The sequence below is a fragment of the Balaenoptera borealis genome (genome assembly GCF_965194805.1).
Source record: "Balaenoptera borealis genome assembly, chromosome: 3".
In the NCBI taxonomy this organism is placed as follows: domain Eukaryota; kingdom Metazoa; phylum Chordata; class Mammalia; order Artiodactyla; family Balaenopteridae; genus Balaenoptera; species Balaenoptera borealis.
In genome coordinates, this window is record NC_138866.1 from 159157916 (window position 1) to 159181869 (window position 23954).

At 49.6% G+C, this 23954-nt stretch overlaps 1 protein-coding gene and 2 long non-coding RNA genes across 5 annotated transcripts in view; 2 read left to right on the forward strand and 1 right to left on the reverse strand.

Moving 5' to 3' along the window:
* The window catches only part of NET1 (neuroepithelial cell transforming 1), a 52790-nt gene extending 48674 nt beyond the window's left edge, over nucleotides 1–4116 (forward strand). For all 3 annotated transcript variants that reach the window (XM_082387150.1, XM_082387152.1, XM_082387151.1), the window contains 3 exons: nucleotides 224–394; nucleotides 1371–1557; nucleotides 2214–4116. In XM_082387150.1, coding sequence (XP_082243276.1) covers nucleotides 224–394; nucleotides 1371–1557; nucleotides 2214–2620 — 765 coding nt within the window. In that variant the 3' untranslated portion in view covers nucleotides 2621–4116. The remainder of the gene's footprint in view (nucleotides 1–223; nucleotides 395–1370; nucleotides 1558–2213) is intronic.
* LOC309626480 lies at nucleotides 2831–16227 on the reverse strand. The gene is made up of 2 exons (XR_014243224.1): nucleotides 16160–16227; nucleotides 2831–11925 (listed from the first exon to the last, which is right to left on the reverse strand). It is a non-coding gene; the product is annotated as an uncharacterized lncRNA (long non-coding RNA).
* On the forward strand, nucleotides 12884–22056 carry LOC309626476. Its single transcript, XR_014243220.1, has 3 exons — nucleotides 12884–16367; nucleotides 18129–18605; nucleotides 19205–22056. It is a non-coding gene; the product is annotated as an uncharacterized lncRNA (long non-coding RNA).
* Nucleotides 22057–23954: the final 1898 nt, after the last annotated feature.

Genomic DNA, 23954 nt, shown 5'->3' on the forward strand with positions numbered 1-23954 from the left:
TGGATTCTAATCTGATCTCTTCCATCAGCTAGCTATGTGACTTTGGGCAAATCACCCATTTGGCGGAGGCTGTAAAATGAAGGGACGGCTGAAGTACCCAATTTCTAGAGTCCCTTCAAGCTTTAACATTTTATCATTTTAATGTGACATTTTAGTCCTGTAGGGAAACAGGATAAACTAATATGCTGAAAATGCTACATTGATTTTTTTTGATTATTTTTAGATATTGATAATACAAGGAGTTCTCTCTGATATCAACTTGAAGAAAGGTGAATCGGAATGCCAGTATTACATTGACAAGCTGGAGTATCTGGATGAAAAGCAGAAGGACCCTAGAATTGAAGCAAGCAAAGTATTGCTTTGCCATGGGGAACTGAAAAATAAAAATGGACATGTAAGTGCATTTGGACACTAACGTGAAGTGAGCAGTTACTGCCCTTTTCCCACTGTTTAATTTTTTTCCACATTGATTATGAAGCAGGTTTGTAAAATAAACTCATCACATACTGAAAGAAGGTAACTGGATTTTATGTTATCAGCTTTGGTAAAGCAAACATTTGGTTTCTGTCATTACTGAATAAGTTAAATGTCTTGGTGGAGAATCAGTAATCATTTATTTTTTAGTTTTGAAGCATAAATCAACTTGTTAGGCTAGGGGTTCCTTTCTAAATAAATTATTAGTTTTATGATGTTTAATAAAAAAATTTTTTGAAGAGTTTATAGTAATAGAAGTAGTTTTTAGCACTACTAAACAAATTTTTGCAGCAGATTGAATGAGAGCAAACTTATTTTTTAAATCTTAATTACAAAGGTACCTGCTAGAACTAAGTATAAGCATGGGATGGTATTTTTATTTCATTACGTGCTTTTCAGAAGCCCAATTTGTAAGTTGAGGTTCTTTTTGGAAAGAGTTAATCTTTCATCTCTGGTTTCTATCATGAGGCCTTATTGTTCTATAAAAGCTTAAATTTATGTGGGACAAAACAGAACAATTAACATTTTTACCAGCTTACATTTTTAAATTCTCACCCTGCTAGAAGACTGCGGTGTATGGTCCTGGTGTTCCAGTCACGTTACCACCGACAGTCAGGTCTTTGTGGTGTGTAGCGTTTGCTCAGCTGCTGCTGAATCTAATGTTACACACGGATAAAAAAGTTGCATGTAGTCTGTGATGACAAAAGCTCTCCTAGGAGAACATACATAGCTTTAAAATTACCATCTTTGTGAAGTCATTTGTAAGGGGGATCTTAGTAAATCAATTTGATGAAATTAGTAAGATCAAATCAAGTTGTTTTTACAATGGATTTCAGTCACTTAAAGTCACAAAGTTCCATATTTAGGAAGCATTTTTTTTTCTCTCATTTCTCCAGAAACTCTACATTTTCCTGTTTCAAGACATCTTGGTTTTGACTCGGCCTGTTACACGGAACGAGCGTCACTCCTACCAGGTTTACCGGCAGCCAATCCCAATCCAGGAGCTGGTCTTGGAAGACCTGCAGGATGGAGACGTGAGGATGGGAGGGTCCTTTCGAGGGGCTTTCAGCAATTCAGATAAAGGTAAAAATACATGCTTTAAAATAGTTTCAATAATCATAAACTCAGTTGTAATCTTTAAGAATTCTGTCCGCACACAAAAAACTAAAAATGAAATGGGTTCCATCATCCTATACCTATTACACTCCTTGAGTTGGCAGGTGCTGTGCTGCTCTGACACCAGCACATGTACCTAATAAGTAACATCTAGGCACTATGTAATGTATCTGCCTAACAGATGTGCATGCTGTATAAATACCAGCACCCATATTCACTTTATCTAGAATAAACTTTTTAAGTCTGATTTCCATTTTTTTTTTTTTTTTTAATTTTTATTTATTTATTTTTGGCTGCGTTGGCGTCTTTGTTGCTGTGCGCGGGCTTTCTGTAGTTGCTGCGAGCGGGGGCTACTCTTCCTTGCGGTGCGCGGGCTTCTCATCGTGGTGGCTTCTCTTGTTGTGGAGCACAGGCTCTAGGCACGTGGGCTCAGTAGTTGTGGCTCACGGGTTCTAGAGCGCAGGCTCAGTAGTTGTGGCGCACAGGCTTAGTTGCTCCGCGGCATGTGGGATCTTCCCGGACCAGGGCTCGAACCCGTGTATCCTGCATTGGCAGCCAGATTCTTAACCACTGTGCCACCAGGGAAGCCCTGATTTCCATTTTTTAATTTTTTTTTTTCCTAGCTAAAAATATCTTTCGAGTTCGCTTCCAAGACCCCTCTCCAGGCCAGTCCCACACTCTACAAGCCAATGATGTGTTCCACAAGCAGCAGTGGTTCAATTGTATCCGAGCTGCCATGGCCCCTTCCCGGCAGGCCACCAGCCCCTCCGAGCTGCAGGGCTTGCCGGAGCCCCACGAGGAGTACGGAGAGAACTGCCCCCCTGCCAGCAATGCCAGGGCCCAGAGACGGGCGTCCACGGCATCCAGCGTGACTCAGGTGGAAGTTGATGGAGACGCTTCCGAAAGTGTCACCCCAGTGCACACAGCAGACGACGCTAAGGGCATGAAAGCGCCCCGAGCCCAGGCTGGCCTCCGAAAAGCCAGGGACAAAGCCCAGGTCGGTGGCAAGCGGAAAGAGACACTGGTGTAAAGGAAGCTCTGTGGTAACCAGGGGAGAGACTTTATTTATAACTGTGTACAGTTGTTCTTTCTTGTAATGTGAGTATGGGAGCGTTGCAGGGTTACTTAATACCAGTCTTCACATTTTCTGTTTTTGGTTGGGTTTTGGTGGTTGTTTTTTATTTTTTTATTTTTTTTAATGGCAGCTAAAGATATGTATACAGATTACTGTTAAACTGCAGTCTTTTTTTTTTCCTCAAGATCATCTAGAACATGTAAGTCTGGTATTTTTAATCAAATGAAATACTTATGAAATGGGTTTTCTCTTCATTCTGCATTCATCATGACTTTTTAATACCAATTGTGATATTTATAATATTGGCCAAAGCTTAAAATTTTGCAAATACCAGGATTTTACCAGTGTTTATTTGATAAATTTTGCATGCAGAATTTGAAATTTTAACATCAGCATCTAAGATCTACTTGGAATATATGTTTGTAACATTTCAGAATTTATGTTGAAACATAAGTTTCTTGGAAAAACAAAACTTAATAGGTTTTCCATTTTACCAACTGGAATGCTTTTTATTAGTTTGTTTTTCACTGCACATTCCTCATTTTTCATTGATTTAACCTGCCAATTATTTAATTTTTTCATTGTAAAGTAGTTTTTAGTATTTGCTTTTATTTTTTTACTTTGATGCCTTTTCAAATTGGCATGTCTTTAAAGTGTTTTTCTTCCTTGATTAAAAATGTGTGTGTGTGTGTGTGTCTGTGTGTGTGTGTGTGTGTGTGTGTGTGTGTGTATTTTTAAATCATATTAACTTTACCAAGTGAAATCAAGCCATACTGTTTTTGAGCCAGTTAAGAAAATTGCAATTTTTAAAGTGTAGTATTTCAGGGTTAGAACATACATGAAATGACTCAGTATATTTTGGACTACTGAAAGAAAACCACCTTAAGGATTTCATGGAAAGTTAATATTGTCTGAAAAGCAAGAGGGAAGGCAGTTGGCTGGTAATAAGTATTAAAAAAAAAAAAAAAAAAAGAGGGAAAAAGAGTGTAGTTTTGTCTTAAAGTAAAAAATGTCTGGTTGTGTCAGACATTTATGAAAGATAGTAAAAGCTAAACTTGAGAGTGTGTAGTAAGTTGTAGAAGGCTTGAGGGAAGTGAACTGTATTTGCCTTGGTTTACAGTACTTGCAAATAATGGGTTTGAAAAGAAAATGTGTTGAAAATTTGACCATATGAGATCAGTTTTGGCAGATGTATTCATAAGAGACTGGTGAATCTTTTACTATGAAATGTTTCTGTTCAAATGAGATCGTAGTCTTTAAGGCGGGGGGGCTAAAAGCCCTGTGTCATGGCAGATTTGTAATGGTGATCAGCTCAAGTAAATGTTGACTATTATGTGAACTATATTTGGCCAGTGGAAATGAAAATTGAAAAAGACTGTAAATAGTTAAATCCAAATGATTTCTCTGTATAAATGAATTATACAATTAAAAAAAAAAAGTCACACACATAATCACCCTTAAAGGTTTCTTGGCTGGTGGATGTTTCGGGGACGTTTGCCAGAATGCGTTGGTATAGCAAAGGAGGTGATGGCAAGCCTCACAGAGTTTTTTAAAAAGTCATAAATACTTACATCTTTGAAATTCATTGAAAAGTAAGAGAAAGATTCAATTAGGTCAAGTTTTTTGAATCTTATTAAACCATTTAGAACACATTATAATCAGAAACAGCAGTTGAATTGAAGACAGCTGAACATCTGGCCACTTTCTGGATACAATAGTAAAGCTATTAGCAAAGCATCCTCATTAATTTGATTAATTTCTGATTTTAATTTAGGTATATCAGGTTTCTAACTCTGGACATTCAAAGTCAGTAGTGTAGATTATACCAGTGGTTGTGATCTGAAAAATCAGCAAGATTTCTAATCATTTCTAGAGATGTTATAAGGTACAGTCTCTTCCAGAATTACCTTGATCAGCCTCTGAAGTTGTAGAAACAATAGTAGTTCTAATATTAATGAAATGATGTTCCACTGAAAACTCTAGCTTCCTTGGGTTCACTCAAGGGAAAAAATAAGACCCAGAAACTGAATAATTGTGTAGAATGAACACTCTTCATAAATTGCATCTATATTTGAGAACATCTGATGATTGAGCCTAGTAGTTCTCAAGCCTGTTTGGGCATCAGAGTCACGTGGGGCACTTTGAAAAAAATAAAGGTAACTGAGCCTCACCCCCTAGCTCCCCTCCCCCAATTCCCACACCTGTTTCACTGAGTATCTGGAGGGGTGGGAGTAGAGGGCTGATAATTTATATTTGTAAACACTCCCCCCTAGTGATTCTGATACAGTGAATTCCTTGGGTCAGCACTTAGTAATCACTGATCTAGCCAGTAGCCATTATGTAAATGCTATATAGTAAGTACTGACATATATCTATTAGCTTCTCAGTTTGCCTTTAAACTCTTCAGAGTCTGAGTTGAAGTAAGTCCAGTTTCTCTTTTAACTTCTTTCCATGAGTGTGTTTGTATATTTTGAGCAAAGGGTAGTCTCTCTAAACGGAGGGCTCAACCTAGGATGTGTGCACACAGGTGGGAGGGGAAGCTTGGGCATCTGGATTAACTGTCAGCCAGTGGGACACCAGTGTCACTAAATCACCCTTGAATGTATTAAGACTGGCATTTCCTCAGCTGATCCAGGAGGCGACTCGCCACTCTTGTGCTGGCGTAGCTCTACTTTATGTTTAGTGCTTGAGTAAACGTGCAGACCCAGCGCAGTACTTGGTTTTCTACAGTATATGTATGGCTAACACTAATGTTACTGAATTCATTTTACAGCCATCTTCAAATGCCTGGCTAAGGCTCCCATCTGTCAGTCTTGATGACTGAGATACAGACCAAAGTGGGCATCTCTCCAGTTCTCTTCCTTATTAGAACTCCTGCCTGTCCCTAAAGGGGAAACTTGTGGGTAGTATTGTCTGTTAGGGTTAGAAGTCCTGGGATTCAAAGTAGGTGATACCTCAACCTGCAAACTTGGGCTTTTCTTAATCAGCATTAGCGAACACCCTTGAAAGAATCACATTCCTTTGTCCATTGAAGCTAATACCCAAGAGAGGAATATCCTAGCAAAGAAAATCTCCCTCAGTCCTAGAGTCTAGAACTTCCTAGATCAGAGGAGTTTGGGGTTTTGCTTGCATATTTGAGCAACTCCAGAACCAACTGCAAGTCTGAGGAACTTACCAGATATGGTGGTTTCCTCAGGTCTGGTGGTACATAATCTTATTTAGCATGAATGCTTTGAGACAATGGGAGCATCCACTAGGGAATAAATGTTTAAATCCATAGCTTCAAAATGATTCTGTAAGAAAAAGCACAACCTTTTAAATCGCCTTTGGAGTATCTCATGAAACCAACTGACTCCTTTGAGAACTGATAAAAAAAAAAATCAAGCATTTATTCTGCCCTTTCCTCTACAAACCGTATCTCAGGGTAACTGAACAGCTGAGGAAGGAAAGATTTTCTTTATAGCAGTAGCACAGCTAATTAATGAAGAAGGCATGATAGAATATCACCATTTTGTAAGCCCTGGTGGATTGATGGATCTATATTTCAGCCATTAGTAAAGACCACCAGACACAGAGTACCTCCTGACAGTGGTGCCCCCACCACCTAAGCAGTCTTGCCAAGAAAATCAGCCTGAGTTGCATCTGCAGGAAATTAAGACAAATGACAGTTTCTTCAATAAAATAAAATTGAAAGATGGAGGTATCTATGACTTAAGAGACATGTCAAACCATTGCAATGTATGGACTTACTTGGATCCTAAATCAAATTGTTTTTAAATAAGACAATCCGAAATATCCAGGATAGACTGGATATTTAAAGTCCCCTAGATATGGGTTTTTTTTAATATAAATTTATTTATATTTGGCTGTATTGGGTCTTCATTGCTGCATGCAGGCTTTCTCTAGTTGCGGCAAGCGGGGGCTTCTCTTACTGCGGAGCATGGGCTCTAGGCGCGTGGGCTCAGTAGTTGTGGCTCGTGGGCTCTAGAGCGCAGTCTCAGTAGTTGTGGCGCACGGGCTTAGTTGCTCCGTGGCGTGTGGGATCTTCCCAGACCAGGGCTCCAACCCGTGTCTCCTGCATGGGCAGGAGGATTCTTAGCCACTGAGCCAATAAAATTGTATGAGGTCTGAGATTTCCTTCAAAATTACAGGGCAGGAGCATGGTTAGGGATAAAAATGAAACCAGATTGGCCAGCAGTTGAGAATTGCTGAAGCAGGATGAGAGATCATGAGAATTCATTATATTCTTTGTGTATCTTTTTGAAGATAAGTGAAATTTTTCACTAAAGAAGCAGAAGTTAAAAAGAAAAAGAACTTAATGAAATTCCAGGATCCTAATGTTTCCAACTTTTCAAACTCTTAACCTACTCTGAACCCCCAGTCTTCACTTTTCAAAATAAAGGCAGAATGTTTATCAAATATAGATGATTTGCTCTCTACCCTCTCACAGATACACAAACCTTTTGCCTAAATTCAACATTTGTGTCCTCTGTTACAGTTTGGCGACAGGATCGGACTAATCTGGATTCTGGTTTAATCCACACAGCCTTTTCCTCCCTTTACTTTCCTTTCCCTGTATGTCTCCCTCTACCATCATCTGCTTCCTTCACCTGCCCTCTTTCCCAGGCACACGAACGTGTTTTCCACCCTGAGCTGAGGCAGTGAGAAAGATGTTCCCAGGTCCCCAGTGAAGCCACTCCATGTGGCCCGACCCTGAGAATTTCCAGCAGGGGCCAGTTGGTTAACTACATCCCTGCCCCTTAAGAGAGGAGACAGCATTACAGTCTCTGGTAATGTTTGTGCTGCTGAGTAACCCAGAAGGTGAGACAAAATCAGCTACCTTCGAAGAATTCAGCTAACCTTCCACAGAATTCAGATTTCTCTGTAGCTGCTGCTGGGGGCAGGGGTGGGGGTCTTGTTTCCCTCCTTCTCTGGGCAGGGCCAGGAGAGACAAATCAATAAAGTCAGGCCTGGAACCTCACACAGAGAGTTTAGTCTGATCCCCTCTTCACCGGCTGAGGCATCTGAGATCTGGAAACATCACATGACTCGCCCAGGATCACCCGGCAGGTGTGTGGCAGAGCTGAGGTTAAAGGCCTGTGCCGGCCTGTGTGTGTCCCCCGAAGATGCCGCCTCTGCTGCCGGGAGGACCCGCCTTGGAGGAGTCCCACAGACTTTGGAAACCAGTGTGTCATGAGTAGTGACCACAGCAGAGGTTCGTGTCTGGTTCGAATAGGCAGCAGGTATGACCCTGGTCAGTTCACCTCTTCACACAGCTCTGCAGAAACTGGTTTCATTCTGTTCCCAGGAGCTGACACTGTTCTCAAATCGGAAACCAAAAACCAGAGCTCTCTCCAGCCTTGATGCCTTATACTTCTCAGACTCAGTGCCATCTTCCTTGTTATGCAGGTGCAGGCTCAGAGTCAAAGCATCACCCAGGGCCTCATAGCTGGCAGGTGACTAAGATGGAGCTGGAAACTGGGCTCGGACTGCTGGTGCTGTTTACTCCACTCACTGTGTTCACAACTTCCCGTCCCAGGAGGTCTGGGGGTGGGGGGATGTTAAAGCTGGGGTGCGGGGAAGGGGTGGCAGAGGGTGGCCTGTCAGTGTCCCCCCACCCAGGTGGCCGCAGGTGCTCTTTCAGTTTGAAAAGGAAGAGGGTGGCGCAGGGCTGGCAGAAGTGTTGGGAGTGAAGGGGAAGAAAAGACGTGACCCCGTTTCCCTGGTTTAGAAAATGGGGAGCGGGGGTGTTGACCTGGGCTCCACGGCCCCGGCCTCTGAGCTCTCTGCTTGTGCCGAGGCCTCAAGGCCTGTTGGTCCCAGCCCTCCAACCAGGGTGCTGCCCCCCCTAAACTAGGAAGCAGAGGCTTAACTGGACATTCCATCTCCCTTTCTTTCCCCTCAAACACCAGCTTCTCTGCGCGTTTAGAGACCCGCACCCTCAGGTTTGACCAGCGCCTGGTGTCATCCGCTGTGTTACCCACAGCCTATGTGATCACGTGGCTCCCTCGTCCCTCTGAATACAGGCCCAACTTGCTGCCTGGTGCCCGCTCACCCCTGCCCAGCCTCCATGGGCCACTGCCGTCCTGCCCAGCCTGCCTTCCCCCCAGCCCGCTCCCTCCAGGACACAAGCCGCTCCTGGTGGAGGGTGTCTCCAGTGCCTCCCCCACCCCACTCTGCCAAATCCCAAACACGGGACCTGAGAGTTCGTTCTTGCTGTGCTCCGAGCACTCTGCAAAATCAGCCCCATGCCCCCGGCAGACCAGCGGGCATGTGCGTCCGTCCCCACGGCTCCCACTGTCCGGGGTCCCCTCCGGGCAAGCCTCGTCTGCCCTTCACGCTGGCCCTGAGCACCTGGAGCTCGCACTGCGGCCCATGTGGCCCCGAGCAGCATGTGCCTTACCCCTCAGCTTCCTCTAAGAAGAGCCAGCTTAAACCCACCATCCGTCCCGTCCCCGGTAGGCCTCGCCCTCTGGGTTAATTCTCCAGATTCGGTCCCTGGGAGCAGGCGCCACCTTCCTTCCTGAAGGCCCTCGTCCTCCAGCCGCCGTGCCAGCACATTCCCCTAGTCCTCCTTCCTCCCTCACATCTTCTCTGGGCCCTTCTCTTCCAAACCTGAAATGGCAGAGAGCCACAGGGCTCGGTCCCCAGACCTCTTCTATGCTCCTGGGAAACCTGATCCATTCCCATGACTTCACTGTCACCAATGCCTGACAATTCCCAAAGGCCACCCCCAGCCCTCACCCCTCCCGTGAGCTCCAGACTCACCACCCGGCACGGCAGCCTCTCCCATGTGCCCACTTGGAAATCTAAGATCTCACATTTGACGTGACCCAAGAGGACCACTGCTTGTCCACCCCTAATCCTCTCCCCCGCCACCCCGAGCCTTCCCCCATCTCAGTAGATGACACCACCATCCATCCACCCTTGATTCCTCTAATTCACTCACACGCCATGACCACTCACTCTCTGAGCCGCGTCACCTTGACTTCACATCACATTCAGAATCCCACCCAGGGTGAGCTGCAGTAAGCTCTGGTCCCCACATTCCCCTCCTCGCCACTCAATCCACCCTCCGTACAGCAACCAGAATGATCTTTCTAAAGAATTAGATCATGATAAGTTATCAAATCTCTTGATTTTGTGTACTCCACTTCATGAAAACAAGGCCATTATCCTAAACACTAAGCCATTAAGGGAAACCTTTAAAACGTACCTTCAAAACATCTTAGCAACTTGCTAGAATGGTACCTGAAGACAGGAAAATTGGAGATGGGCTGAATTGTATATTTCCTACATAAGGCTCTCTTCTAAGTCTTATAATAAATTTAAAGGTCATGTTTCTACCCTAGATAACAATAATAGTCTTCCTTAAGTAGGTCAGTGATCATCTATGCCAGCTGTATATCCTGGTGCTTATATTTGCTCTCCTGTTCGTTCCTGGTCTTCCTCTGGGTGGTTTTTATTTGTAAGGCACAAACATCCTTTTTTTTTTAACTCCTTGCTCTTGTTTTCACATTTAGTTTCAAGTGGCATAGTCCTTATTTCAATCCAGAAGATTTAACTATTTCCTCTGAGAATTGATATTTGCTCTTCAAATATATATATATATATATATATTTTTTTTTAATTTATATATATATATCAAAGCAAAATGTTAGAGCTCTAAAAATAATTTTTTCTGTTGTTAAAAATTATACATTTTCGGACTTCCCTGGTGGTGCAGTGGTTAAGAATCCGCCTGCCAATGCAGGGGACACGGGTTCGAGCCCTGGTCCGGGAAGATCTCACATGCCGCGGAGCAACTAAGCCCGTGCACCACAACTACTGAGCCTGCGCTCTGGAGCCTATGAGCCACAACTACTGAAGCCCGCACGCCTAGAGCCCGTGCTCCGCAACAATAGAAGCCCACGCTCGCCGCAACTAGAGAAAGCCCGAATGCAGCAACGAACAACCAACGCAGCCCAAACTAAAATAAATAAATAAAATCATACATTTTCATCATGGAAAATTTCAATAACTCAGGAAAGTATAAAAAAGAAATTGCCTCTAGAGAATGAGAAGACCCTCATCTCAGACTCCACAGGCTCCACAGACTGGAAGAAAGTATTTGTAAAAGACACATCTGATAAAGGACTATTACCCAAAAATATACCAAAAAAACCTCTTAAAAAGAATCTCTTAAAACTCAGCAATAAGAAAATGAACAAACCAGTTTAAAAAGACTTGAGTAGACACCTCACCAAAGAAGATACACGGGTGGCAAACATATGAAAAGATATTCAACATCATAATGGCCCAAATTCAAAACACTGACAACACCAAATGCTGACGAGGCTGAGGAGCAACAGGAACCCTTCATTTATTGCTGGCAGGAAGGCAAAATGGTGCAGCCGCTTTGGAAGACAGTTTTGGCAGTCTAACCAAACTACAAACTACAAAACCTACCACGTGATCTAGCAATCATGCTTTTCGGCATTTTCCCAAAGAAGTTGAAAACTTATGTCTACACAAAAACTTGCACATGGATGCTTTTACAGCATCTTTATTCATGATTGCCAAAACTTGGAAACAACCAAGATGTGCTGCAGTAGGTGAATGGATTAATAAACTACAGCGCATCCAGACAGTGGAATATTATTCAACGCTAAAAATAAATGAGCTGTCAAGCCATGAAAAAGACATGGAGGAAATTTAAAGGCTACATGCTGTATGATTCCAACTATACTGATGTTATGGAAAAGGCAAAACTATGCAAACAGTAAAAAGATCATTGATTTTGAGGGGTTAGTGGAGAGGGAGGGATAAATAGGTGAGGCACAGAGGGTTTTTAGGGCAGTGAAACTACTCTGAATGATACTGTAATGATGGATACACGCCATTGTACATTTGTCCAAACCCACAGAACATACAACACAAGAGTGAACCCTAATGTCAACAATAGACTCTGGGTGAGGATGACGTGTCCATGGAGCTTCATCAGTTATAACAAATGTGCCGTCTGGTGGGGATGGTGATGGTGGGGGAGACTGTGGGTATGAGGGACGAGGGATGCAGGAACTCTACACTTTCTACTTCATTTGGCCATGAACCTAAAGCTGCTCTAAGAAAATAAAGTCTTTTTTTTTTTTTTTTAAGAGCAAGAAAAAAATTACCCAGACCCAATGTGCCACTAGGAGCACACATCCTTCAAGGACTGTCTACAGAGATCAAAACTGGAGTGACAGAGCACACGCTCTACACACATTGCTGGCGAGCACCTAGCACAGTGATTCAGGCCCGTCTGGCTGGGTGACCGGGCCAGGAGCCCTCGCTCTCAGCCCACGGCTGCTCGGGGACGTTGTGCACCCAGAGGCCAGGTCTCAGGCTCTAATCGCAGGCCCCGCCCACCCAGGGCAGCCGCACCTCCAGCTCCTGAAGGGTCAAGATCTAAGGCAGGCACGTGCCCCGGGTGCCCGCAGTCTGGGTGGGAGGGGCTCCGAACTGCCCCTTGTCCACCCCTGCTGAGTCTGGGCTGGAGCCGCCTCTGTCTCAGCTGAGCAGGGGTGGACCAGCCCCGGGCAGAGGCCCTTGCCTCTTCTGTCTCTCTGCCTGGAGTCCGAGCGGGGCATCTCCTCCGTGCCCCGTGGACAGAGGCCCAGGGCTGCCATTTGCCCCCTCCCTGGCAGCGCTGGGGGACGGGATGAGGAAGGAGCAGGCTGCAGCCCTCTGGTTGAAGTAATTCTCTCCCCTCCAACTGCTCGGGCTATAGCTGCCCGTTGAACGTGACTTGAGAGGCTGGCACCAGGCCCCCCTCCGCTCCTAGAAACTGCCCCAGGACTGGAAAAAGGCTGTTATCTGACATCGCGCATCTTCGCCAACCGTCGAGCATCGAGTTCAAGCCAGTCCGCCTTCTCCCTACCAGGCAACCCCGCGGGCCCACCTGGATGCTCATCTCGGGCCATCTCCAGGTGTGATGCTCAGCCCTCGGCTCCTCCCCCAACTGTCAGAGAAAACACGCAGAAGCTGTGATGACGGGGAAGAGAGGGAGGGGAAGGGCAGGAGGTTCCCCGAGGTCGACGCTGCAGATACAGGGGAATGAGGTGTAGGGTGGAGCCCTCGCCCCCACTTTCTTCCTGCCCCTCTACCGCATTTCCAGGGCCTGCAATCAGTGCCCTCCAGGCAAGGGGCGGGGGCGGGGGGGCACCTTCGCACAGAGTCTCTGCCCCAAAGGAACGTGTGGCCCAAGACAGCCAGCAATGAAGCCCACACGGGACAAACCTCACAAACCACAGGGATAGACGAATAGCCAGCAGGTGATGTTTCCGTAGCGTCAAAGGTACATGCCTCTTACAGGGCAGCAGAGGTAGCTGGAAACCCAGCACAGCCTTCACGCGGTCCGGGACCGGCAGGCCTGAGTCAGGTGTGTTCCCTCAGACCTACGCGTGCCTGACCCCAGCGGGCAGTGCACTTGCCCGAAACAAAGGAAAATGACACACAGGCAAGTAAATAAACACCCCCACACCCCCCATCTGAGAGCAACTGGGCAGAGTCCCTGCAACACGAAATGATGTTTGCCTGCACGGCAGGGGCGTGAAACAATCTTTTCCACAAGAGGAAACTATTTCTGCAGTCATTCTCTGCCGCTCTAACAGGCCAGGTCCTCCGGGGCTGGATCTCTGAGAACTTTCCAGTGAGTTTCTTTGTTGCAGTAACAAACAAGTGCAGTTGTTGGCATCTGCCTGCTGAACAGCATGGGTCCAAGGGATGCAAAATAAGGTGCTGAAATCAGAGCAGTGAAAAGTGACACCCTAGCCCGGCAATGCGGGCACCTTGAGCCTCCCTCCCCTGCAGCAGCCAGGCGGGCTCCCCAACCTGGGACGCTGTTCCCCCCCTCCCTCCCCCTCTCTCTCCTTCCCTCTGTCTAGTGACCTCCTACTCATCCTGAATCAGGCTTGTTTTGCCTGTGTACAGCAACCCAAAATGCTGAGACGCCAAGGTTTGCAGCAAAGAGAGGGATTATTCGCAAGGCAGCCAGGCGAGGAGATAGGAAAACAAATCTCAAATCCAGCTCCCCAAAGGCAAGCGGCCACAGTACTTAAGGGATGAGGATTAAAGAAGCAGGGTGGTCTGAGGCGTGGGGAGCGTGGGGAGAGCTGATTGGGAAAAGGTGTGATGATGGTCGTTCTGCGCAGACGTAACTAAGCTACAGGCCTCTGCACGTTCAAAAGGTCACCACGTGGACACGTGCACCTGCCCAGTTGAAGGGTCAGTGGTCCCACCCAGTCTTAACCAGCTCAGTTCGAACTGGACACAGCTGACTCTTGCTCAGCTGAACTAGACGCAGCTGACTCCAACTTTCTGGAAAAAAACTGGAGCAAACATCTTATTGTTTAGGCTCCATGTGGCCTGGAGGACAAGCAAGTCTTTTGTAGCAACAATTAAAAGAACCTTGAGGGCTTCCCTGGTGGCGCAGTGGCTGAGAATCTGCCTGCCAATGCAGGGGGCACGGGTTTGAGCCCTGGTCTAGGAAGATCCCACATGCCGCGGAGCAGCTGGGCCTGTGAGCCACAACTACTGAGCCTGCGCTTCTGGAGCCTGTGCTCCGCAACAAGAGAGGCCGCGATAGTGAGAGGCCCGTGCACCCCCGCTTGCCACAACTAGAGAAAGCCCTCGCACAGAAACGAAGACCCAACACAGCCATAAATAAATAAAATAAAATAACTAAAAATTAAAAAAAAAAACAACCTTGATTAGTAAAGGCAGGTGCGATGGAGTTAGTTAATGATCACCCTCGGTTTTGATCCTTCAGACCCAGCTAGGCCTCCCCCGTTGCAGGCAGCCGCCTCTGACTCCCCTGTAGACCCATCCCACTGCTGCGTCCCCACCGCACCGGGGGTCTATGGCTGCCCCTGTGACATTTAACACTTTCCAGTGTGAGCATCACCTTCTCTACTCATCTGTAAGATTACTGGTCTTTGTGTCCTACGCACCAGTTCTCCTGACGTAGAGAAAGTGCTCGGACGTGTCTGCTAAATGAACCAGGAAGGCTAAATTATCTCAGTTCTGCCTCAGCAAGAGTCAGTGTTACAGGAAACGAACTGGTTGAAGACTTCCAGCCCCGCGAGGGCCCTGTGGCAGCCAGGCCTCCGATGGGCCCCCGTCCTGCAATTCAGACCTTCTCCAGCCCCTTCCCGCAGTGCATCCGGGCTGGTCTGCATGACCAACAGAATAAGATGGACATGACAGCATGTGACTTTGAAGCCTCTTCTGCCTTACTCGGTCCTGGAGGAAGCCAGACACTATGCTGTGAGGACACTCACGCTGGCCTATGGAGAGGCCCCCGGGTGGAGGAACTGATGCCTTGTGCCCACAGCCAACACCAGCTTGCCCACCGCGTGTGGGAGACACGGGGTGGGGGGGCAGACCTCACGTCCCAAGCCAAGCCTTTGGTTGATGCAGCCTCAGCCGCTGGCTTCTTGACTGCAACCGCATCAAAGATGCTGGGCCAGAACCACTCTCTAATTTGCTCCTGGAGAAATTGTAAGATTGTGTGTGTTGATGAAGGTTTTGAAGCCGAGGGTGACGGCCTGTTAAGTCCATTGCACCTGTACCTGCCCTCATCTATGAAGCTCGCTTTCATTGCTGCCACGAAAGACTTGAACGTCCTCCACATGTCACGGAGCCCAAACAATAAGATGTTTGCCTGAGCTGTTTTCCAGGAACTTGGAGCCAGCTGTGTCTAGTTCAAGCCCCAGCCACTTAAGGCTGCTTAGGACCACCGACCTTCCAACTGGGCATGCACAAGTATCTGCTTGGTGGTGACCTTTTGTCATCAGGAGCCCAAAATGCCACCTTCAGAACTGCTAACTCCTCCATCTTCTGAACAAGCTCCCGTGGAAAAGCCTGCAGCTTAACACCTGTTCAGAACAACAATGAAACTCACCTTTTTCTTATTTCCAATCACCTTTCCGCCACGCCCCACGCCGCAGACAACGCTGCTTCCTTACCCCATAAATACCCCAGGCCCTCGCCTTCAAGGAGGTAGGTTTGAGGTTTGTTCTCCAGTCTCCTCGCCTGGCTGTGTCTGCACTTTCTCGGCTGCAAACCTCGGTGCTTTGGTGTTTGGCTGCTACGCAAACTGAGCCTGGTTTAGTAACAGTTTTTACAGAATTTCTTATCGTAGTGATAGGTAAGTACAGACCCTGATAGCTGAGCTGGGTTGGAGCTGTCGTGGGGAGACCTGGGGAGAGCCCGGTCCGAGGGGGCTCATAAGCCTTGGGGTTTGGACCAAACCAGAGAGAGTAAGTTAGTCCAGACCTCAGGAAGGAGAAACCAAGGCTCGTCTCCCGGGGCCCCAAACAGGGGAGTAGGTCATAAACATCAACCAGGCGCAGCTGTGGTCTAAGGCCTGCTGCCCTCTGTCCCTGAATCCTGCATCCCACTGGACAAGGCAAACAAGCTGACCTTGAAATCCCCGGTCTTACTCAATCTCTTGACTTTACAGCGGAGGACTGACTTGTCCACGGGGTTGAGAGCTGCGCCCCGTTCCTGTGACTCCAGCCGAGCTGCTCCAGGCTGCACTGCCCCCCGGACTGGCTTCAAGGCTGACCGCCTCCCTCACTCATGCCTCACCTGCCCCCGCCTACTGGACAGGACGGTGGTCACTCCCCCAACGGCCTGTCCTTCACGCTTCTGGTGGCTCTTGCACCTCATTGCGGAGGTAACTCAACATCCAGCCTGGGCGGTGTCTGCAACCTCCCCCAGGTTCTACCTGGTGGTCCCCAGGGGACCCCTTAAACTCAGCTACACAGCTTCCCACCCACCCCCAGACCCAGGCAGGACTCTCGCTACCCAGTCCCTGGAGACGTCCTTTCTTCAGTCTCCAGAGAGACCCTTTCCTCAGAAGCAGGGCTGTCTCCCAGCCTCTGCAGCCATGTCCCCATGGGGCTGGGAGGCCCGGCAGGAGAATGAGATGCAGAGAGGAGAGCCTGCAGGGCAGTTTCAGGAAGGCTCTCTCCCTCTGCACCTCCACTCTACACTTCCATCCAGACTTCTGTGTATGCTAGAAGCTTCCAGCAGTGACTTGGCTGAGCCCCTGGCTTCAGAGCTTGGGCAGGTTTACTAGATGACCTGCTGGCTGTCATCTATTCATTCGTTTTGAGAACATTTTCTGGATGCCTTCCTAACTCCCTCCTGGAGTTACTGAACCGGACCTTCGTTCTCCGCCTCCCCTGGACACGAAGAACAAGCCCTCTCTCTTCTCTCCTCACTTCAGGCCAAACAGTGCCCATCCCCCTCCCAGCCCCTGCTTCTCCACCTCCCTTTGGGTTGGATGGAAACCTACAGGTCACGAGGCAGGAAGTGGTCCCTGGTGTTCTTCCTGATGAGCAAAAACAAGTTCTGAGACCTCAGGGAGTTTTTGCAAACCTTTGGAAATGAATCAGAAGTTTTGGAAGCTGAATCTTTAAAAAGGTCCCCCCGTGGCTGCAGCCAGATTTTGGCCCCTGGCTTGAGTCCTGAGCTCCCTCTGGTCTTGAGAAAGGGTCAGGAGGGGCCTGTGCTGTGCCCCCTCCCCAGGGGGAGAGCCGAGGTAGGCAGGCTGGCGGCACCTGCAGGAGCTCGAGGCCCGGGCCTCCTCTGCCCCCACCTGCGCCTGCGCTGCCCCCGGCTCCCCCCCGGAAGAGTATGTAGGTGAAGTTCTCTCCTGCATCCCTCACTGTCACTATCCTCTGTCTCTCTCATTCTCCAAGGCACTCACACACCGTCCCCACTACCCATCTTTCCCTCTTGGGACTTGGCTCAAGCCCACCCTTTCCGTGGCCTCAGCCCATCCTCAGTATAATGGAAGGTTCAGAGCACATCCGTGTCTCCAAAGACCCAGTCATTTAGAGCCACAGTCATAATTCTGCATTTTTTTAACCATTCTCTACCCGCTTTTCTTTAATCGACACATTCTGCATTTAATAAGTGTATTTTTAAAATGGTGATTATAAGTGGAAAACCAGCTTCCCTCGCTCTAACCAGAAGGAAACAATAACAATCAGCATCCTGAAAGCAACACGGTAAGTCCTGCCCGAGGCACTCTTGCCTTGAAAAGGGAGGTCACCTCTCTCCTTTGTTACCTTTGCCAGGTTAAGTCCTAAAATCATCTCGGGTACCATCAGGCCCCAAACTCTGGTCAACAACGGACTCCCTTTCAGATCTACCAGTTTAGGACTTCCCTGGTAGTCCTGTGGTTAAGACTCCACGCTTCCACTGTAGGGGGCATGGGTTCGATTCCTGGCCGGGGAACTAAGATTCCACATGCCACGCAGCGTGGCCAAAAAATTAAAAGAAAAAAAATCTACCAGTTACTTTTGTTTCTTTCTCCCCTCTCTTCCCCCACCCCAGTAATAATCATAACATACATGCAAACACAATCCTCTGGTCTAAAAGTGCATATGCCAAAAAAGCGTTTTTGTTTTTTTTCCTTTTTTGCCAGCACCGGCCACGGAGCAAGACACCAGCATTGTCTGGGGAGTGATAACGGGCTGTGTTTCCAACACCCCTGCCCACTGGCCCCGACAGATAACGCAGTGGTTCCTGCCAGGAAATCCCCTCTGCCTCATGGAAAACCCAGAGGAGGAAGCGGAGCCCTGAAGACTGTTCAGGCTCCACCCCAAGGTGTCGGAGTGAAACCAGCCAGTCATCTCGGGCCCGGAAGCCCCCGGGCTCTGCACACACTTGCAGGGACCCGGGAGCCTGCGACAAGACACACACAACACCGAGACCCCGTGCGGTTGCCTCTGCACCGTGTTTTACCAGATCCGAGCTGGTCTGGAGTCCAATGACCACCTGCTAAAGCCCGCAGGGGAAGAGCTGCTGCTACCTCTGTTTTGCAAACGAGAAAACCAGGGCCAAGGGCTCTGCCAGAGACCTAATGAGGCCAGCTTCGCTCCCCCACCCACAGTGGGCTTGAGTAAGTCCTCACCAAATGTATTGCCCTTCCTTCCAGAACCCCGAGGCCGCCGGCGAAGCGGGCCTGAGCAGCTGCAGGGGGAGAGCCTGGGTCGGCCTCTGCCTGGTGCCCCCAGCCCACCCCGCCATGCCCACAGACTTCCCTGGGCCTCCTCTTCTGGTGACGGGGCACCCTGTCCTGCCTTCTCTCCCCTCAAGGACCGTGACCCCTATCCTTGCCTGGGCCATAGCCCCAGGGAACAGCTGGGCCCCAGTTACAGGGTTGGGTCCTCGCGTCAAAGACCACCCGCCACCCAACCCCTCTGCCCGGGGCGAACGGGGCTTGGCCTCGGGGGTGGGTGGTGGGTGAAGACCCCCCCCCCCAACCACCACTACCAGCCCTTCTCAAACCCTTGGCTCTCACTTCCAGGGCCTGGCGTCTGGCTGCGCCACAGCCTGGGAGGCCTCTGTCCTCCCCACTGCCCTGGCCTCGCAGTGGAGGGTCTTCAGGAACCTTGCATCTGACGCCTCCAAACTTTTCTCCCACCCCGGACCCCTATTATTTCCCCAAACTGTGTTTTCACCGAACAAACCACAGTCGCTGCGTCATTTGTTTTCCAGATGTGATCAAGGATGGGCGGAGCTGCTCAGACGTCCCTGAGCATTAGGAGAACCTCGCTGGCTCTGCTGGGCGATGCCCTGGAGAGCCTGGGAGCTCCTTCCTCGATGTGCATTTGTGAGCAAGTGCAGACACTTTTTACCCACTTATACTTGTCTCTTGTGGCTGCTAGAATGAGTGACCGCAAACCTGGTGGCTCTGTCCTCACAGATCTGGAGGCCAGGTGTCTGTGGGCAGGTGGGGCTGGTCCCCGGCGGGAGGCTCCAGGGAGAGTCTCCTCATCGGCTCTCGGGGTGCGGGTGGCCGTCAGCATCCTCGGCTCACCTGGCTTGTAGCAGCAACCCTCCCATCCCTGGCCCTCCCCACTCTGTCCAGGGTCTGTTTCCCAGAGAAAAATTCACACGTCGTTAGAGTTCAACACATAAATTTGGGGGGACACAAAATACAGCCCGTAACACTCAGTATTTCCAATAAAACAAGGGTCTTTAGACCCACCTTCGGAAACGATTCCCAAACTGCAGAACCGTTGAACTTCACAAACGGGAGGAACATCAACGTCCATCCAGCCCAGGACCCGCAGGATGGGTGAGACTCCTCCATGGTCCTTCCCGAATGTCTCCCGAGCATCTTTGGGAACGCCTCTGTCCCCCGTCTCCCGAGGCAGCCCCAGACCCCTCGGGTGGCCCTGCGGTCCGGGAGCGTCGTCCTGCTGAGCTGCCGTCCGGCTCCCCGCCCCAACTCACCCCCTGCCCCCAGCACACATGCCGGCCCCGGGGCCGCTTGGAGCAGGTCCGAATCCCTTTCCAGGGGCGGCTCTTCGGCTATGCAACAGCCGCTGTGCAGGTCTTCCTGCTCCGGGCTGAACGCCCCCCCCTGCTGCAGTGTCTTCCTGGTCACCCTTCTCTGGGCAGGTTCCAGTCCGTCTCTACCCTTCACCGAGAAGTGAGGCGCCCAGAAAGGAAAGCGATGGCCGTGTCCGTGCTGTTCATCCATCCTATGAAATCAGCCCCGCCGCTGGGATAACAGCAATGAGCAGGGCGCATGGAGTCCGGCGGCCCTGACGCTCATGTTCCAGCTGGCGGGGGCGGGGGGTGGGGGGGGGATGGTGGATGGAGAGGAACAAGCATGGGACAGAGCAGAGCCATGCTCCCTGGAGTGGAAGCACAACCGTCGATAGTGAGGCAGGCGCTCTGGGCTGAGATCCAGTGACAAGGGTAACAGCTAAGGCAAAGTCCCTAAGGTAGCAGAGAACCCCTCCTGCGCACCCGCTCCCAAAGGCTCCACTGGCTGCTTCCTCTCCAGACCTCAGGTGCCTCTGAAGCAGGGCCAGCCCAGGGGCAGCTCAGCCAGTGCGGGGCCGCCCACGGTCAGAGCCCTGGGAAGGAGGCTCATCCTTAAAGACAGAGATTCCAGAATTTCAATGGCTTCAAGGAGAGAGGATTATGTCGCAGTTTAGGCAGCCCACACTTCTCTGGACAAGCATGGGGTCCGGGTGTTTGGTGCCCTCCCCAAAGGTATGAGGCTGCTTCTGAGCAGGAAGAACCACGAGCCCAAAGATGGGCGGAGAGGGTGCCTAAAAGGGAGGCTCTGCAGCCCCGGCTCCAGTGAACCCCGAACTCTCCCCGAGCCTGAAATGCCCACTACCCACGTGGTCTTCGAAGCCTTGGACACAGAGACCCGGCTGAAACGTCATGTCCAGCTGCCTCTGCCCCCGTCAGGATGAGTCCCCATCCCAGGGGGTACCAGCTCTCCCCAGTGGTCATCCCCTCCCCAACAGCGATCATCTGTGCCCACGTTGGTCCCTGATACAGGGAGCTTTCAAAGTGGAGGGTTTCTTGCATCACCAGCGCCTAACACTGAGTCAGGAAATAATGTTGAAGGAAGAAAAGAGGGAAGGAGGGGAAGATGCAAAGAGAAAGGAATCCCTGCGCTCCAACAAGAGCCCGGCTCCCGAGGTGAGTGTCGGCTCCCGTTTGCACACTCGGGCGGCTCCCATCTCCTCCTGAGCCTGCTGTGACCTTCCCCCATCCTCACAGGCCCACGGGGAGGCGTGGGGCTCAAGGAAACACCATGGAAGGAATGAATGAGTGAGTGAATGTCACCACCATCACCACCATGCTGTCGTGACCCCACGGGCCTGGATGCAGGAAAACTAGGCTCCTTGAGAGCACTGGCATCCCCTCCCCGAGAACTGACTTCCGTCTGGGCTAAAGGTCAGAAAGGTGGGGGCTCCATGTTGGCTCTCGGGGAGGCAGAGTGCCTGGGGGGCCACGGGTCACCCAGCAGAGCACCGTCTGTTCCCAAAGTGACTCAGACTGGACTTGGGTGACAGCAGCCTCCTGGTGTGGGCTGCAGAGCCTGTGCTCGCCGCCCCGATCCGCCCCCCAGCACTGTGCCCCCTGCCTACTGGGGCAGAGGAGGCTCAGGCCTGGGCCACTGGGCAGAACCACGGCTTCGGGGCAGGTAAGGGCTTCATAATCTTCTTTACTTCTCAACCTTGGCCACAGAAGCACCTGGGAGCATGAAGCAGGTGGTTTAGCCCAGGACCCCTGGACCAAGGAGAGGGTCAGAACATCGTGGGAGGGGGAGGCCCACACGTGGCCTTTCTCAAAAACTCTCCGGGTGCTTTAGTTGGCAACCAGGACTGAGAATCACAGCTTATAGCGAAGGCTCAGGCTGGAACGGCAGAGGTGACGCAGGAAGCTCGTGCCAGTGCCCTGGGGCGGGGTCATCTGAGTGGGAAAGAGACCCAAGCGCCCGAGATAGCAAACAGTGGCAGGTGAGCAAGGAGGAGCTTGCAGAGGCACTCGGGCCCTTTCCCAAGTTGTGGTAATGCCGGAGCAGAGCACAGGAGGGGCAGGTGAGGTCACCTGTGCTGGGCAATGCCGGCGGGGGGAGGTGGGGGGGAGGCAGGCCCTGGTTTCCCAGGAGGGGGCTGCTCCCTCCGGAATCTATTTCCCTCCTACACCGAGAGGGAAAGAACTTTGTGACAGTTAACTTTAATGTGTCATCTTGGCTGGGCTAAACGATGCCCAGAGAGCTTGGGGAAACAGTGTTAATGGGTGTGTGTGTGAGGGTGTGTCCAGAAGCCATGAGCATGTGACCAGGTTCAGCAGATTTCTCTCCCCATTGTGGGTAGGTATCATCCAATCCATTGAGGACCCCAAACAGAACAAAAAGGGAGAGGAAGGGCAAGTTCACTCCCTGGTTTGAGCTGAGACATCCACCTTCTCCTGCCCTCGGACATGGGTCTGGTTTGAGCCTTCAGGCTAAGATCAGGACTTACCCTGTCAGCCCCCGAGGCTCAGGCTTTGGTTTGGACTGAACTACGTCCCCAGGTCTCCTGGGTCTCCACCCACAGCGGGCAGGTCCTGGGGCTTCTCCGCCTCCATAATGCATGAGCCGATTCCTATAACAAATCTCCTTGTGTCTCTACAGACCCTACCGGTTCTGTGGTTCTGTTTCTCTGGAGAAACCGAATACAGAACAGCTGGGATGTTATGATCAGATGCAGACTGTCTTCATGGTTCTTAGAAGCCAGGGCATAAGGCGCCCTCTCTCTCCAGTCACACATCTTCCCGTCGAGTGTGAAGTTGTAGAGATTCCTTTTCAACCCATCGGCAGTACGGGAGCCACCTCCTCCTGCAGAGGTCATGCCTCACGTGGGAGGGAGCCTGCCAGGTCTCCTGGCATCTAGTGCAGATGGTGGGAGGGTTTGTACTAAACCAACCCCAATCCAGAAATCCACACGCCCTGAGCTCAATGGGTTTACAATCTAGGGTAAATGTTGATGAGTTTTATTGCGTTATGTGGGGTCCTGAGACAGGAGACTTGGCCTTGTCCACAAGGAATTACAATACGAGATGCACCTTGAGAGACTCATACTAAGAGGGAGAGGTTTAGTCATTCACTCCAAGGGTATATGTTAAGGATCCACAACATGCTAGGTCCTGTTCTGGAGGGCTTCCTGGAGGAGGAGGCATTTGATATGGACCTTAGAAGTCCTGTCAGGAATAGGTATAAATTAAGATTTAAAAGATACAGGGGCAATTCGATGAAGAAAATGTATTATTTAGTATATGGAATTTGAAACATCTGTTTTGACCAGAGGTAGCATAATTCATTAAAATTAATGCCTCGAAAGATTTGGAGGAATTTTTGCTTTAGTTGAGATTAGTTTTGTTTTCACCAAAGTGGTTTCACCCCAACCAGTTCCCGTAAATGTATCAGTTCAGTTCTGCTTAGCCAAATGTCAGTTTTGTGTGTGATTCACATTCCAGGCACTTTGGTATATTTACCAAATACTTAAAACCCATGCAAAATATCCCTTTGATGGAGCCAGTTAACAAATCTGTGAACTGAAAGAAGTACCAAAGCAGCAGCCTGTGTTGAAAATCTAATAGAGGAGAGAAACCCACCCCAACTGTAATCCTTACATCTCTGATTCCAAGGGTTTAACTACTCCATCTTGAAATGAATTGGTTCCCCTTCCCCAAAATCAGACCCTCCCCCCCACCAAAAAAAAAAGACCGTTCATCTCTGTCAGGTTATGGTTCGATGTTCAGGTGAACTGACAGCAACTAAAACAATTTCCAAGCCACAGTCAAACTATAAACTAAAATATCAAACTAAACAAAACTTCAGAGAAATATTCAACAACGGCTGAGAACATCTTATCCAATGTGAATCTCTGTAACACTACGAAGTGTCTTTAGAAATAATTTTTTGGGAAATTGGGAAATGCAAGCTGAC